General features: G+C 36.4%; 1 protein-coding gene across 4 annotated transcripts in view; it reads left to right on the forward strand.

The window, feature by feature from the left end:
- Window positions 1–14,030, forward strand: part of SREK1 (splicing regulatory glutamic acid and lysine rich protein 1) — a 49,995-nt gene extending 35,965 nt beyond the window's left edge. For 3 of the 4 annotated variants that reach the window (XM_047850667.1, XM_047850683.1, XM_047850691.1), the window contains 2 exons: window positions 8,237–8,381; window positions 9,449–14,030. In XM_047850667.1, the coding sequence (XP_047706623.1) occupies window positions 8,237–8,381; window positions 9,449–9,598 (295 nt within the window). In that variant the 3' untranslated portion in view covers window positions 9,599–14,030. The remainder of the gene's footprint in view (window positions 1–8,236; window positions 8,382–9,448) is intronic. The other variant, XM_047850675.1, reaches the window with a different exon arrangement.
- Window positions 14,031–16,868: the final 2,838 nt, after the last annotated feature.

Below are 16,868 nucleotides of genomic sequence, written 5' to 3' on the forward strand. Positions count from 1 at the left end.
GAGTCAGTTGTTGAGGTTCTAAAAGTAAAATCTGGTGATGATGTGAATTATAGTTGCATTAAATTTCTTTTCTTTTCCTTTCCTTCCCGTCCCGTCCCGTCCCGTCTTCCCAGTTACTTAAATTCAAGTTAGTTAACACATAGTGTATTGGTTTCAGGAATAGAATTTAGTGATTCATCACTTACATACCATGCTCAGTGCTCATCACAAGTGCCCTCCTTACGCCTATCATCCATTTAGCCCATCCCCCACCCACCTCGCTTATCAACCCTCAGTTTGTTTTCTGTCTTTAAAAGAGTCTCTCTTGGGGCGCCTGAGTGGCTCAGTCGGTTAGGCGTCCAGCTTCGGCTCAGGTCATCATCTCACGGTCTGCGAGTTTGAGCCCTGTGTCGGGCTCTGTGCTGACAGCTCAGAGCCTGGAGCCCGTTTCAGATTCTGTGTCTCCCTCTCTCTCTGCCCCTCCCCTGTTTATGCTCCATCTCTCTCTGTCTCAAAAATAAACAAACGTTAGGGGCGCCTGGGTGGCGCAGTCGGTTAAGCGTCCGACTTCAGCCAGGTCACGATCTCGCAGTCCGTGAGTTCGAGCCCCGCGTCGGGCTCTGGGCTGATGGCTCAGAGCCTGGAGCCTGTTTCCGATTCTGTGTCTCCCTCTCTCTCTGCCCCTCCCCCGTTCATGCTCTGTCTCTCTCTGTCCCAAAAAAAATAAAATAAAACGTTGAAAAAAAAAATAAACAAACGTTAAAAAAAAAAAAAGGGGGGGGGTCTTATGGGAGTGCCTAGGTGGCTCAATTGGTCAAGCATCCAACTTTAGCTCAGGTCATGATCTCATGGTTCATGAGTTTGAGTCCCACATTACACTCTATACTGACTGTGGAATGTGCTTGGGATTCTCACTCTACCCTTTCTCTTTGTCCCTCCCTCTCTCTCTCTCTCTCCAAATAAACAAACTTAAAAAAAAAGTTAAAAAAAATTTAATCATTAAAAAAAGTCTCCTGGTTTGCCTTCCTTTGTATTATTATTTTTCCTTCCTTCCCCCATGTTTATCTTTTTGTTTCTTAGATTCTACATATGACTGAAATCATATGGTACTTGTCTTTCTCTGACTTATTTCGCTTCGTGTAATACACTCTAGTTCACTCCATCCACGTCATTGCAAGTGGCAAGATTTTATTCTTTTTGATTGCTGATTGTATATATATACCACATCTTTATCCATTTATCAGTCGATGGACGTTTGGACTCTTTCCATAATTTGGCTGTTGTTGGTAATGCTGCTGTAAACATTGGGGTGCATGTGCTCATTTGAATCAACGTTTTTGTATCCTTTGAGTAAGTAAATACCTAGTAGTCCAATTGCTTGGTCACAGGGTAGTTTATTTTTAACTTTGTGAAGAACTTCCATACTATCCGAGTAGCTGCACCAGTTTGCATTCCCACCAGCAGTGTAAGAGGGTTTCCCTTTCTGCACATCCTTGCCAACATCTGTTGTGTCCTGAGTTGTTAATTTTAGCCATTCTGACAGATGTGAGGTGGTGTCTCATTATGGTTTTGATTTATATTTCCCTGGTGATAAGTGATGTTCAGCATTTTTTTCATGTGTCTGTTATTTGTATGTCTTCTTTGGAGAAACTTCTTTGATAAGTTATCAGTACTTTATAGATTTTGGATACTAGCCCTTTATTTAATAAGTCATTTGCAAATATCTTCTCCCATTTTGTCATTTGCCTCTTAGTTTTGTTGATGGTTTTCTTCACTATGCAGAAGCTTTTTATTTGATGAGGTCCCAGTTGTTCATTTTTGCTTCTGTTTCCTTTGTCTCTGGAGACATGTTAAGTAACACCTTGCTACAGCCGAGGTCAGAGAGGTTTGCTTCCTGTGTTCTCTTCTAGGATTTTGTTCGTGTTACATTTAGGTCTTGGGTCCATTTTGAATTTATTTTTGTGTGTGGTGTAAGAAAGTGGTCTAGGTTCATTCTTCGGCTTGTTGCTGTCCAGTTTTCCCAGCACCATTTGTTAAAGAGCTGCTTTTTTTTCCATCGGATATTTTTTCCTGCTTTGTTGAAGATTAGTTGACCATATAGTTTTGGGTCCATTTGTGGTTCTTTATTTTGTTCCATTGATCTGTATGTCTCTTTTTATGCGAGTACCATACTGTCCTGATAATTACAGCTTTGTAATACAAGTTGTGGTCTGGAATTGTGGTGCCTCCTGCTTTGTTTTTCTTTCTTTCTTTTTTTAAAAAATTTTTTTTAATGTTTATTTATTTTTGGGAGCAGGAGAGAGCACTAGCCGGGAAGGGACAGAGAGAGACGGCTCCAAAGCAGGCTCTGCTGTCAGCACAGAACCTGATGTGGGGCTTGAACTCATGCACTGTGAGATCATGACCTGAGCAGAAGTCAGATGCCTAACCCAGTGAACCACCCAGATGGCTCTTTTTTTTCTTTTTCTTTTTAAAAAAGTTTGTTTATTTATTTATTGAAAGAGAGAATCTCAAGTAGGCTCCATGCTGTCAGCACCGAGCCCAGTGTGGGGCTCAGTCACCACCTGAACCAAAACCAAGAGTCAGAAGCTTAACTGCCTGAGCCACCCAGGCACCCCTTGCTTTTCTTTTTCAACATTACTTTGGCTATTTAGGGTCTTAACCAGGTTTCATACAAATTTTAGAATTATTTGTTCTAGCTCTGAAAAATGCTGGCGTTATTTTGATAGGGGTTGCATTGAATGTGTAGATTGGTTTGTTTTAACAGTATTTGCTCTTCCAATCCATGAGCGTGGAGTATTTTTGCACTCTTTTGTGTCATCTTCATTTTTTTCATAAGTGTTTTATAGTTTTTAGAGTACAGATCTTTGACTTCTTTGGTTAGGTTTATTCCTAGGTATCTTAAGGTTTTTGGTGCAGTCGTAAATGTCATGTACTCCTTGATTTCTCTTTCTGTTGCTTCATTATTGGTGTATAGAAATGCAGCATTTCTGTATGTTGATTTTATATCCCGCGACATTGCTGAATTCGTGTTTTGGCAGAGTCTTTCTGGTTTTCTACATAGCATATCTTGTTGTCTGTCAAAGTGAAAGTTTGACTTCCTCCTTGCTGATGTGGATGCATTTTATTTCTTTTTGTTGTCTGATTGCTGAGGCTAGGACTTCAAGTACTATGTTGAACAACAGTGGTGAGAGTGGACATCCCTGTGTGTTCCTGACCTTAGGGGAAAAGCACTTAGTTTTCCCCATTGAGGATGGTATTAGCTGTGGGTCTTTGGTATTAGCTGTGGGTCTATATGACTTTTGTGATGTTGAGGTATGTTCCTTCTTTCTCTACTTTCTTGAGGGTTTTTATCAGGAAAGAATGCTGTATTTTGTTAAATACTTTTTTTTGTATATTTTGAGATGATTGTATGGTCCTTATCCTTTTATTTATGTGGTGTATCACATTGATTGATTTGTGGATATTAAACCACCACTGCAGCCCAGGAATAAATCCCACTTGATCGTGGTGAATAATTCTCTTAATGTATTGTTGGATTCGATTTGGTAGTATCTTTTTGAGAATTTTTGCATCGATGTTCATCAGGGATATTGCTCTAATTCTCCTTTTTAGTGGGCACCAGTTGGATTAACTTTATTAACTTAGAAGAAATTTATAGGTTTATTAATAAATAAAGCCTTACGATGGTGAGTCTATCCAGGAACATGGTATATATTTCTACTTATTTAAATCGTCCTTTTTTTTTTTTTTTTTTTTTTTTTTAAATTTTATTTTTAAGATAGAGCAAGCAGGGGAAGGGCAGAAAGAGAGGAGGACAGAGGATCCAAAGCAGGTTAGGTGCTCACAGCACAGAACCCGATGCGGGGCTCGAGCTCCGGAACCGAACCATGAGATCATGACCTCATCTGATGTCTGACGCTTACCCGACTGAGCCACCCAGGCGACGCTAAATCGTCCTTAGTATTTTTTAGGAGTGCTTCAGTGTTTGTTTCATACAGATTTTATGCACCTTCTGTGTTAATGAGGTCTTTTGTTGTTAATGAGGTCTTTTCTTTCATTATGTCCTCTAATTGGATGTTTTGTGCAAATGAAGGTTATTGATTTCTCTATATTTATTTTTCATCCCATCACCTTAATAATTGGTCAGAGTTTTTCAGTTGGTTTTCTGTGGTTTTCTTGGTATGGAACAGAGAAATTGACAAACTTTGCCAGAGTGTGAAGAGGGGCATGTTTCTCAGCAGGTGTCTTGTGTTTATTTGCTTGTGGGTTATTGTTTTTAGGTGAGAATAATGGAAAGCATAGGATACTGTAGTTGTGGGTCGTATAAATGTATTTTTAATACTTTGCTCATATAAATTAAAACTTTACTATTATGAACTCAAATTAGACAAAAAGATGGGTTCACAAAGTCATTCCCTCCTCATTTCTTCTACCTTGCGTCTTATCCACCTTCTGTCAGTGATCCATTGTTTTTATCCTTGTGTTTCTTTTGCAAAATTAAGTAGATCTATCTTAGGATTTCTCCTTCAGAATAGACAGCATATACAATATATATACTGTGTGTGAATGTGACTGTATGTAGCCCCACTTAAACTTTGGATGTGTGTTTTTTTTAATTGAGAAATAACCCAAATATCATAAAATTCACTTGTTTAAATGGGCAATTCATTGGTTTTTAGTTAGGTTCACAGTAGTGTTGTCCATGACTAGTCTAACTTACTGTGTCTGTGAATTTGCCAGGTCTGGACATTTCATATATGGACTCATGCAGTACATGTAGTTTTTTGTTTCTGGCTTCTTTGACTAAATGTAATGTTTTCAAGGTTCATGTTTTACCTTGTATCAATACTTCTTTCCATATGTGAGCAATATTCCATTGTGTGGATGAAGCTGTGTTTTATTTTTCCATTCTTTAGTTGATGAACTTCTTTGTATTGTTTCTGTGTTTTAGCTGTTAAGAGTAGCTGCTCTGGGGGCGCCTGGGTGGCCCAGTCGGTTGAGCGTCTGACTTCAGCTCAGGTCATGATTTCGTAGTTTGTGAGTTCAAGCCCTGTATCGGGCTCTGTGCTGACAGTTCAGAGTCTGGAACCTGCTTCAGATTCAGTGTCTCCTCCTCTTTGCCCCTCCCATGCTCATTCTCTGTCTCTGTCTCTCAATAATAAACGTTAAGAAAAAAAAAAGCTGCTATGAACATTCATGTACAAGTTTTTGTGTGGATATATGGTTGCATTTCTCTGGGATACCTGTCTGGGAGCGGTAATTGCTGAATCCTGTGGTACTCTCTTATTATCTTGTTGAGTAACTGCCAGACTGTTTTCACACATTTACCTTCCCAACAGCGATGTGCAAGGGCTCCAGTTTCTCCACGTATTCACCAACACTTGTTATTGTCTGCTTCTGATTATAGTCATTCTTCAGGAGTGTAGTAGCATCTCATTGTGGTTTTGATTTGCATTTTTCTAAATTTTTTTTTTTTTTCCAACGTTTATTTATTTTTGGGACAGAGAGAGACAGAGCATGAACAGGGGAGGGGCAGAGAGAGAGGGAGACACAGAATCGGAAACAGGCTCCAGGCTCTGAGCCATTAGCCCAGAGCCCGACGCGGGGCTCGAGCTCACGGACCGCAAGATCGTGACCTGGCTGAAGTCGGACGCTTAACCGACTGCGCCACCCAGGCGCCCCTGATTTGCATTTTTCTAATGAATGGTGATGTTGAGCATCTTCTTGTGTGCTTAATTGACCATCTCTGTACCTTTGGAGACCTGTCTTTGCAAGCTTTTTGGCCATTTCAAATTGGGTTATTTGTATTATTTATTTATTTTTTTTAGTGTTTTATTTATTTTTGAGAGAGACAGTGTGAGTGGGAGAGTGCCAGAGAGAGAGGGAGACACAGAATCCGAAGCAGGCTCCAGGCTCTAATTGTAGTTCTTTAAATTCATTTATCCTATACCAGATAAATGATTTGCAAATATTTCTCCTATTTTGTGGGATGTCTTTTCACATGCCTAAAGTTTTTAATTTTGATGAAGACAGATTTATCTATTTTTTCCTTTTGTTGTCTTTGCTTCTGGTGTATGTCCAAGCAATCACTGCCAAATCCAGTGTCATGAAGATTTTCTCCTATGTTTTCATCCAAGAGTTCTATGGTTTTAGCATCTACATTTAGGTGTTTGATCCAAGCTTTTTGAATCAAAAAAACTTTGACTCAGGTTTTTAATATAGTATAAGATAATGGTCCATCCTCGTTCTTAATGCAGGAGGATATCCATATCCAGTTTTCCCAGTACCATTTGTTGAAAAGATTGTCCTTTCCCCATTAAATGGGTTTTGGCATCTATGTCAAAAATCATTTGAGCCTTATATGTGGAAGTTTATTTCTGGAGTTTCTGCTGTATTCCATGGGTTTATTTTCAGTCCTTATATAATACTACACTGCTTTGGTTACTGTACCTTTTGTGTAGTAGGTTTTGAAGTTCGGAAAAGCTTCGACCTTTGTTCTTTTTAAGATCGTTTTGTTGATTCAATGTCCTTTAAGATAGTACATGAATTTTAGGATGGGTTTTTCTATTTCTGGTAACAACAGCAATGGGATTTTGATAGGAGTTGCATTGAATCTGTAGGTGGCTTTGGACACTGTTGTCATCTTAACAGTATTTAAATCTTCTAGTCCATAAACAAGCATATTTATTTGTCTTCATTTCTTTCAGCACATTTTTTGCCTCCGTGGTTCAATTTATTCCTAAGAATTTTATGCAGTTTGATGTGGTTGTTCCTTATTTAAGAATTATGTAGAAAGATATACTATGTGGAGTTGCACACATATATTTCTTTTATTGTACCTGAAGTTTTAGTTATGGTTAAAAATCTTTCTTTTTGGGGCGCCTGGGTGGCTCAGTCGGTTGAGTGTCCAGCTTCGGCTCAGGTTATGATCTCACAGTTTGTGAGTTCGAGCCCCGTGTCGGGCTCTGAGCTGACAGCTCAGAGCCTGGAGCCTGTTTCGGATTCTGTGTCTCCCTCTGTCTCTGCTCCTCCCCCACTCGTGCTCTGTCTCTCTCTCTCTCTCAAAAATAAATAAAACATTAAAAAAAAAAATCTTTCTTTTTACCCAGTTAGTAAAGAAGTTCACCCATGTTTTCTTCTAGCAGCTGCATTTTATTTTAAAAATTTAGGTCTCTGATCCATTTGGACTTATTTATATATTATGGAATGAGATAAGAGATGTAGATCCAGTTTTAGCACTTACCAGATAATAATCCAATTGTCTCCAAACCTTTTACTGACAAAAGATCATCTTTTCTTCAATGATTTGAGATGCCACCCTTGTTAAACTAAATTTTCGTATGTATTTAGATCTATTTGCTAAGTATCTTTGTTTTCCTGGTCTTTGTCTTTATTTTTATTTATTTATTTTTTAAAGTTTATTTATTTATTTCAAGGGAGAGAGGGGGGCACGGGGTGGGGGTGGGGGGGCTCTGCACTGCCAGCACAGAACCCGATGCAGGGCTCGAACTCATGAACTGTAAAGTCATGACCTGAGCCGAAATCAAGAGTCAGGCACTCAGCCAACTGAGCCACCCAGGCGCCCCCTGTTTGTCTTTATTTTTAAACTATTCATAGTTACGAGAAAAAAGCTTAGAGTTCCCTATTAAGGTTGATATTTTAAAGTAGAAGGTATTATACCTCTGCTCTGAATTTTTTTTTCTCTCTAATTCTAAAGGTATATTATTTTTATACATGGAACTTGTTCATTTAGTCTTCTTTTAACTTTCATCTTGAATCGGTGGGTGTCCTTTTAATGGTGAATGATGAGTGCAGTGCACAGTAGGTTGTTTGAAGTCTGAAGTTTTGCTAGTAGTCATTCAGCCCTCCATGGGAGCTACCTCTAATTCTTTATCCTTTTCATTCCTGTCTGTTTTTTCATTTTTTTTGCTTTGAAAAAGTAGGTAAAACACTATATTTTGTTTTATTTTAATCTCATTACAGCAGATAAATTAATCTTGAACTAAGAAATTGAAAAAACTAAATTGTGTTTTATGTGAACACATGGTGGCCTCTGTGTATCTTTAAAAAGCTAATTGGGGTATGGGGTGGAGTAGGTGGGGTTATAACGTCCATTTATATTACTTGGTCAAACCGGGTTACTGATACGCTTATTTACAACGTATTAGTGTTAGATAAGGCTGTTTTGTCAACAGCATGGTAGGTCTTTAATTTCTTAGACATTCACTGGCATATATTCTCAATATTCTTATAGCAGAAATAAGAAGGATAAAAAGAGAGAAAAAGAAAGGGACCACATCAGTGAAAGAAGAGAGAGAGAACGTTCAACCTCTACAAGAAAGAGTTCTAATGACCGAGATGGAAAGGAAAAGTTGGAGAAGAATAATACTTCACTTAAAGTAAGCAACAGTCATTCAGTGCTTAGGCTTTGAATAATTAATAATTGATATTGTTATTTTTATACAGAACTAGTTTCAGGCCAAAAACTTCTTGAGAGCTATAGTATCTTGTATGTTTTTGGTATTCTTTAATGTTCAGTTGATAACTTTTTTAAGCTGAAGTTTTGAAGGGATGAGGTACGAGCTAACTGAAACTCAGACAAATGCATTCCTTATTTTAGAGAGTCCTAGACTGGCATACAAAAAGCCTGTCTATAGGTAACGTAGATTTGATTTTATATAAGGTTTCTGATTGGGGCCATTTTCCTCAGAATATATCTGTTTCCTGTGAAATATATTTGTTTCAGCAAATTTGACAAAACTTTTGTCATCATTGGTTTTATAATGTATACTGAAATTAGGTTTGTTGAATTAGAATAATCAATGGAAAAGCAAATTCTACCAAGTCAGTTTTTTGGATAAATATTTAACTACTTGTGAATTACATTAATTCTTTTGTTATACCAGTAAGTGTATTTGTATTTGGAAATGAATTATGAGTTCTGGAGCTTTCATGTTCTGGTTTTATTTACGCTTATATTCATAGAGATTTAGTATCATCGTCAATAGTATTGATACCGTCTCTTGAGCATCACCGTGTGTCAGGCACTGTTCCACATGTTCTCACGTAATTCTCCTTTAATTGAGGGCAGAATTGGACTGTTCTTGAGCAGTCTTTGCTAGGATGAATTGCGATTTCTTTTTCTACAGCCTCTGAATTTTGCTTCTTTGGTATGCAGATTACAAATCTATCCTGGCATCTTTGGCACCTATTTAACTCTTTCAACAGATCTGTCCCACTTTTTCAATTAAGTAACATTTTTTCAACACTTAGACTTCCTCCTCAACTATTTTATTCTAATTTACAATTTCCAGAGGACATATTGATACATGTTTGTGTATCTTATTTATCTGAAAAGGTAATGGGAGAAAATACTGTTTTATTAAGCTCACTGAAGTACATATTTTAGCTATAACCAGATGTAATAGCAGACAATATTAAGTGTACAACTTAATATTCATTGTAGGAGAAGGAACACAATAAAGAACCAGATTCAAGTGTGGGCAAAGAAGTAGATGACAAGGATGCACCAAGGACTGAGGAAAACAAAGTCCAGCAAAATGGGAATTGTCAGCCAAATGAAGAAAACCTCTCTACCAAAACAGAAGCAGTGTAGGACTGACAGATGCACCTCTAAACACACGCTGGAATAAAATCCAAAGCTATTAATTCTTCCAACAAGATGTTATACAGTGAAGAAATCCAGTTGAGTATGAAGATATGAACTAACAGCTTTTCTAGTTGTTAGGTGACTTTGTGGCCATCTTGTTACTGAGTAAGAAAATAAAGCATGGACATCGTGAAAATAACAGGTGTTACCCAAACTCCTCATCTTCTAGAATTTGTGCATTTCCATGGTGGCTGACACACTTGTCATGTGGTTTGTTAGTGTTTGCCAAGAACCATTGCAAATAAATGGGACGTCAAAGATCCAAATTTGTACTGTCCACAGAGACTGGAGATAAGCATTGGAGGCTCTTTTAAAAAATGGTTGTTACTGAATTTTGTATTGTTTTACTTTTTTTTTTTTTTAATTTCAATATATACAGATTTGATGATGTGCTTGAAATCGGTGCAAATATATACACACCCTTGTAAGTGCAGAGTATGTAAGAAGTTTTAACATTTACTTCACAGGATTTACGGTGGTTGTGTTAAATTCTCACTATTGTGTTTTCTTTTGCTCACTGTTTAGGACAACAGTTTTTTGTTAAAATAGTTTTACAGACTAAAATTGCTTAAATAAGTGGATTAACAAACAACTGACAATGCATGCTACTGTTCTCTTTCAAAAGGAAGAGCAACTGTATTGAATACTAATAATAATGGATTAGTATTCAGCGTTTAGAATCATTGGGTCTCCTCACAAAGTAAGCATTTCCTTTTGAACTTTTTTTGACATTTCCAAGCTTATTATGAATAATATTGCAGTGTGTGTTGTCAGCTGTAGGTGGCAAAGGTGCCATTATTAAAAGAAAACTGGGTTTTCAAAACGGGCTATGGGAGCACAAGCTGAAGCTTTAGTGCCTTCTACAATGTGGTATACTGTTTTCTAGAATTTTATATGTGCTAGTCATTCTCAATTCATACGGAACTTAGATGGATATTTCATTCACTCCCATAGAGAAAGTGTCCAAAATAGTGTGTCAGAGAAGAGCTTCTTACATAGCTCACCTAACATGAGGGAAGTCCTGCTTTTAAGAATGACTTCAGAGCTTAAAACAACAATGCAGTTTTGGGACCATCAGTTTTATACTGTGATAATTGAATATGAAGCATGTTCTTACTTTACTTAAATCAGAGCGAACACTTTCGTTGTCTCCATTGGATGGCCTTAATTATTACCTCTTAATCATCTTCTCGTAAGTGATGTGCAGAAATTATATGTAAAAGAGAACACGTGAGATTATTTGTTTTAAGGATATGTTTACTTGAGTTTAAAATATAGGTCATCCGTTACTCTTAGGCTCACTTTTTGCAGGAAGTATGCAAGTAGTAAAATGACAACATTGCTAATATTTTCCCCAAAGCCATAACTCATAATTTCAGAAATCTTTTCATTATTGTTATATTCCCCCAAAAGTTATACCTTTCAATTAGCATGTTATTAAAAAAAATCAAGTATAATTATTTTAATGCAATCTAATACAATCAGATTACTCCGTTGCCTTACCTCATGGGAAGAGTTACTTATAGATTTAAAAAGCTGAGTAGCACATCAGTTACTTGGTTTCAACTTGAGTTTTCTTTTAATGTTCATACTATTGAAACTTAAGTATTTGATAGAAAATGGAAAGAATTGCCCTTATTGCAAGTAATGAAGCCTGGTTTGATTATGAAGCTGCTTAATTACTCTTCATGTGTTCAGAATTACTGTGTTTTTTTTTCCTTTTTGTCACCGTGTACATTAAAATTTTTGAAAATGCTTTACTATGTAAAGTATAGATGGTCATTTTAATCATTCAACCACATACGGTTGGCTGGTAAACAGCTTATTCTGATACAAGAATGCTTGGGTGCATATGGAAAGATTGTGAGTGTGTGTCTTGCATCAACAGCTGTCTTATTTATAATATGTAGTAGAATAGAGCAATTGTTTGAATCTTTGTTATTTTTAGTACCATTTCTCTAATAAAGCTAAGTATTTTAGAGGAGAGTATTTGTTTATGCATTTCAAAACAGCATCTTAGTTTATCATGTCTATCTTGTTTTAGTTGGCATAGAAATTGTTTCAACGTGGAGAAAACATGTTTGTGTGGTGTTTTGAGTTATTTCTTGTACTCTGGACTCAATGTTTCCTTTGTTGGCAGTTAATATAATTAGGTTCCTGCTACTAATTATTTTTCTTGCTGATGATACTCAGTTTTAAAATAATACTTCTTTTGAAAGACACTGATTTGTAAAAGGAGGACATGAATAGGAATATAGGCGATCCAGAGAGAGTGAAACATGTTCTTAAATGTGTTTATGGAAGCAAAGTTTTCTAGGGCTTGGAGGTATTGGAGTGAGTGTGTGCGAAAGAGAGAGATTGAGAGAGAGAGAGAGAGAGAGAGAGGTTTTCTTTTCTTTGTTCACTTATAGGAGCCTGGTAGGTTTCCATTTATTTGTTACTTTCTTTCAAGGTATTTTGTTCTTTCTTTAAGACTATTCTTTTTCATCCCAGGTAGATGTCAGGAAAACTTGAGGTAAGGCCAAGAAGACAGTAATTTTATACTTGATCCTTTTTTTAATTACGTTTTTTTTTTTTAGCTTGATTATACAGAGAGTACATTCTGTTCCTTAATTGTGGTTGCTATTTATCATTCTAGACAAATTCTGTTGATCCTCCTGTTTCTTTTCGCAGTGCATGATGAATTATTTATATTAAGATGGACCTTCATAATAAGGTGACCAGTTTTATGTGTGAAAACAAGCATAAATCCTTAACTTCTGCAGTTGCCTCTGTATTATTTCTCCATCTAGTCTAATTTATAATTGCAAACACTAGTCAACTTGTGATTTTGTTTAGAATTCTTACATTCAGTAGTTTCAATCTATGCCATATTGATCTTCAGAAGTGTCAGAGGCTTAAATTTTGACATGCTTAAAAGAAAAATTCAAGTTTAGAATCCTTTCTTGTCAAGAAAGTAACTTCATTTGTGACATTATTTGCAGGACCTCATTCATTCCTATATATATGTTGCTATCTTTATCTTAAAACTTTAAAAAGTCTTTAAATCAGCCCTGAAGACACTATTTAATTTTAAGAATTACAATATGTAGTAATAGGCCCTTAATCATTTAAAAAAATCTATTAGAAGTAATATGATTTGATAAAATCATATTTTTATGATTAGTCTTTTTAGTGGTTGACTTAGCTATTAGTATGAATCCTTTTGGAAGGATGCATTAAATAACATTTCAGTGCATTATTTCTTATATTTTCACTAAAAGATAGTATCTGATTTTAACGGACTGGGTTATGAAGTAGAGCCGTGTCCACAAAGTATGTTCCTTATATGTTTAACTATTTTTTCTTTTCACTACCTACATACTTAGTATCCTCATGTTTATTTAGCTAGTGTAATAATTCATTTAAAATTGTTTATTTTCAAATTTCAAAAGTTAGGGCTCTTAAAAGGGCTAAATTAGATTTCTGGAAGCAGTAGTAAGTATAGTGTAATATAAAGTCTTTTAAAATAAAATTGACTTCCTTACCTAATTTTGGGTTTGTGGGTGAATTTTTCTTAAATACGCTCTTATTGGTGATTTTGCCTGAAGATTGATACCTTACTTTAAAAACAAAAGCTAAAGCTATTGATGGTTTTTTGGTCCATATTCAGTTAGGTTGGTAGTAAGTAATAATTACATTTCTTTCCATTCTATTTTAAGGTATTTTTGTATTTCCTAGCAAGTAATTTATCATAATAATTAGTTTATATCTAAGACAACATTTCTTGATATATTGTTTTTAAACACAGGGTTTTAGTTTGTTTCCTGATTTTTAAATTACCTTTGTATGTAGCTAACATTTTAATTTTGAAAATTGCCAACTTGTGGGAAACTTCACATATTTTACTGCTAAGATTTATTTCCCTGGGATTGGAATGGAATAGTAGTCCTCTCCATTCTTAACTTTCTTTTGCTAGATAGATAATTTCTTGACTCTATGTGCAAGTTCAAATTTATGAAAATCATGCTGAAAGAATTAGAATTGAAGAGATGGAGTTCCATCAACTTGAGGCAGCGTGGTAGGCAACAAATGGTTGGGGGGCAATCTGCAGAACTCCCTCATTTCCACAGAAGATTACATCTGGGTGTATTGTGTCATTGTATAGGTAGTTCAGTTTAATAGTTAAATATTCTTCTTCTTAATCTTACAGTAGTGTTCTTTACATGATGCTATGGGTTATCAAGGGAAGAGTTTAACATGTAAACATAAGATGCTGCATAGGTCGTGTATATTTATGTGAGTAGGGCTACTTCTAAGTGGTACTAGTAAAGATTTATCAAATGATGCTGCTACTGTGTTGCTATATTTTTAATAAAATGAAAATCTTAAAATCTCACCACTGTTGAGTAGTAATTTCACTTATTTCTGAGACATTTATGTACCTATTTGACTTATTTTTTATAACTGAAAGGTGGTAATGGGCTCTTCTAGGGGTGTGTCGTATCTTTCTGGTTTTGGTTTATAGTGCTAGCCTAACAGGATGATGTGGAAAATGTTCCCTCATCTTTAGTTCTCTGAAGGACTTTGTATCATATTGTCATTACTTCTTCCATAAATGTTAGGTAGAATTTCACAATAAAGCTAACCTGAGTCTGGAATTTCCTTCTCACATTACAAATCAATTTGAAAAGTAGATTTAGGATTATTTATGTTTTTTCTTCTTCTTCTTGAGTAAGCTTTGGTGTTTGTACATCTTCAAAGGAATTTGTTGTCCAGTCTATTCCAAGTCTGTTCTAACTTGTCAAATCTATTGGCATAAAGTTCATGGAATCTCATTCCCAATATTGTTAATATGTTTTTTTTAATCGGTTTATTGATTTAAAATAAGTCACATTTTGCTTTCATCAGATTTCCTCTGTTGTTTTTCTGCTTTTTATTTCACTGATTTCTGCTCTTTGTTATTTCTTCTGCTTATTTCAGAATTTATTTATTCTGCTTATTTCAGAATTATTTATCTATTTATTTATTGCTCTTTCCTAAGTTTAAGTTTTTTTAAGGTTTTTTAAGAGAGAGCATGAGCAGGGGAGGGGCAGAGAGAGAGGAGACAGAATCTAAAGCAGGCTCCAGGCTCTGAGCTGTCAGCACAGAGCCCAACACGGGGCTCAAACTCATGGATTGAGATCATGACCTGAGCTGAAATTGGATGCTTAACTGACCAAGCCACCCAGGTGCCTCAATAACTTGTGATTTTTAGGTGGTTTTAGGTTTTATTGTGTGTGAATTGTAATTTGTCATAGTCTAGTTTAAATTTTTTTTTTTAACGTTTATTTATTTTTGAGACAGAGCATGAACGGGGGAGGATCAGAGAGAGGGAGACACAGAATCTGAAACAGGCTCCAGGCTCTGAGCTGTCAGCACAGAGCCCGACGCGGGGCTCGAACTCACGGACCGCGAGATCATGACCTGAGCCGAAGTCGGCCACTTAAACCTACTGAGCCACCCAGGCGCCCCAATGTCATAGTCTAGTTTAAAGTGTGAGCTCTTTTTCTAGTTTAAAGTGTGAGCTGGAGTCACTGACTTGAGACCTTCTTTTCTGATACAGGTATTTTAATGCTGTGAATTTCCCTCTAAGTACTGCTTAGGTACATTCAACAAATTTTGACATAGTGTGTCTTTGTTTTTGTTCAGTTCAGAACACTTAATAATTTCCCATTTGGCGTTGTCTTTGATCCATGGGTTATTTTCGATGTGAGTTCAAATATTTGGGCATTTCCAAAGATCTTTGTTAGTGACTCCTAACTTTATTCCATTTTGGTTAGTAAATAGTTTGTATGATTTGATTCCTTTTAAATTTTCTAAGACTTTCTTAATGGCTTGCAGTGTATCTTCTTAAGTGTTCCATATGCACTTGTTAAGAATGTATCGTATGATTCTTTTTGAGTGAAATAATCTGTAATGCCAGTTAGGTCATGTTGACTGATGGTTTTGTTGTTCATATCTTCTATGTCCGTACTGATTTTCTGTCATTGCTAATTTTTAAGGTTGGGGTCTTGACATTCCTTGGTAAATTGTGGATTTTGTCTTTTTTTTTTTAGTTCTTTCATGTAGTTCTTTCTTTCTGATTTTGCTTTATGTATTTTGAAACTCTTAAGAGCTCATGAATGTTTGGGATTGTTAATGTGCTCATGTTGAATTGACATATCATTATTTAGTTGTCCTTTTATTCCTGGTAATATTCTTTGCTTCAAAATCTTGTTAGGTTAATCCTAGCAGGAATTTTTTAAAAATTTCACATTAGCATAGTATTATCTTTTCCTATCCTTTTACTCCAGACCTGTTTGTGTTTATATATTTTAAGTGTGCATTTTGTGGGCAGCATAGATTTTGGTTTTGCCTTTTTCTTTAAAAAAAAATTATTTTAAATGTTTATTTTATTTTTAGAGAGATGGAGGGAGGGAGAGAGAGAGCGGGGGAGGAGCACACAGAGGGAGACACAGAATCCGAAGCAGGCTCCAGGCTCTAAGCCATCAGCACAGAGCCCGACGCAGGGCTCAAACCCATGAACCGTGAGATCATGCCCTAAGCTGAAGTTGGACACTTAACTGACTGAGCCACCCAGGCACCGTTTGTCGTTTTCTTTTTTAATCCAGTCTCCCTATGCCTTAGTTGGGAGTGTTAAAACCAGTCACAGTCAATGTGAATATTGGTGTCATTATATTTAAATCTACCATCTTAAGTTTTTGTCCCCCTTTTTATTTGCCTTCTTTTGGACTACTTGAATATTTTGTATTACTCCATTTCATCCTTTTTGTTGTCTTCTTAGCTACAATAACTTGTGATTTCTTTTTTTTTAATTTTTTTTTTCAACGTTTATTTATTTTTGGGACCGAGAGAGACAGAGCATGAACGGGGGAGGGGCAGAGAGAGAGGGAGACACAGAATCTGAAACAGGCTCCGGGCTCTGAGCCATCAGCCCAGAGCCCGATGCGGGGCTCGAACTCACGGACCGTGAGATCGTGACCTGGCTGAAGTCAGACGCTTAACCGACTGCGCCACCCAGGCGCCCCACTTGTGATTTCTTTAAATAATTTTTTTTAATGTTCATTTTAGAGAGAGAGAGAGAGACAGAATCTGAAGTAGGCTTCAGGCTCTGAGCTGTTAGCACAGAGCCTGACTCAGGGCTCAAACTGATGAAGGGTGAGATCACAACCTGAGTTGAAGTCGGACGCTTAAC

The sequence above is a fragment of the Prionailurus viverrinus genome, chromosome A1 (genome assembly GCF_022837055.1).
Source record: "Prionailurus viverrinus isolate Anna chromosome A1, UM_Priviv_1.0, whole genome shotgun sequence".
NCBI lineage: Eukaryota > Metazoa > Chordata > Mammalia > Carnivora > Felidae > Prionailurus > Prionailurus viverrinus.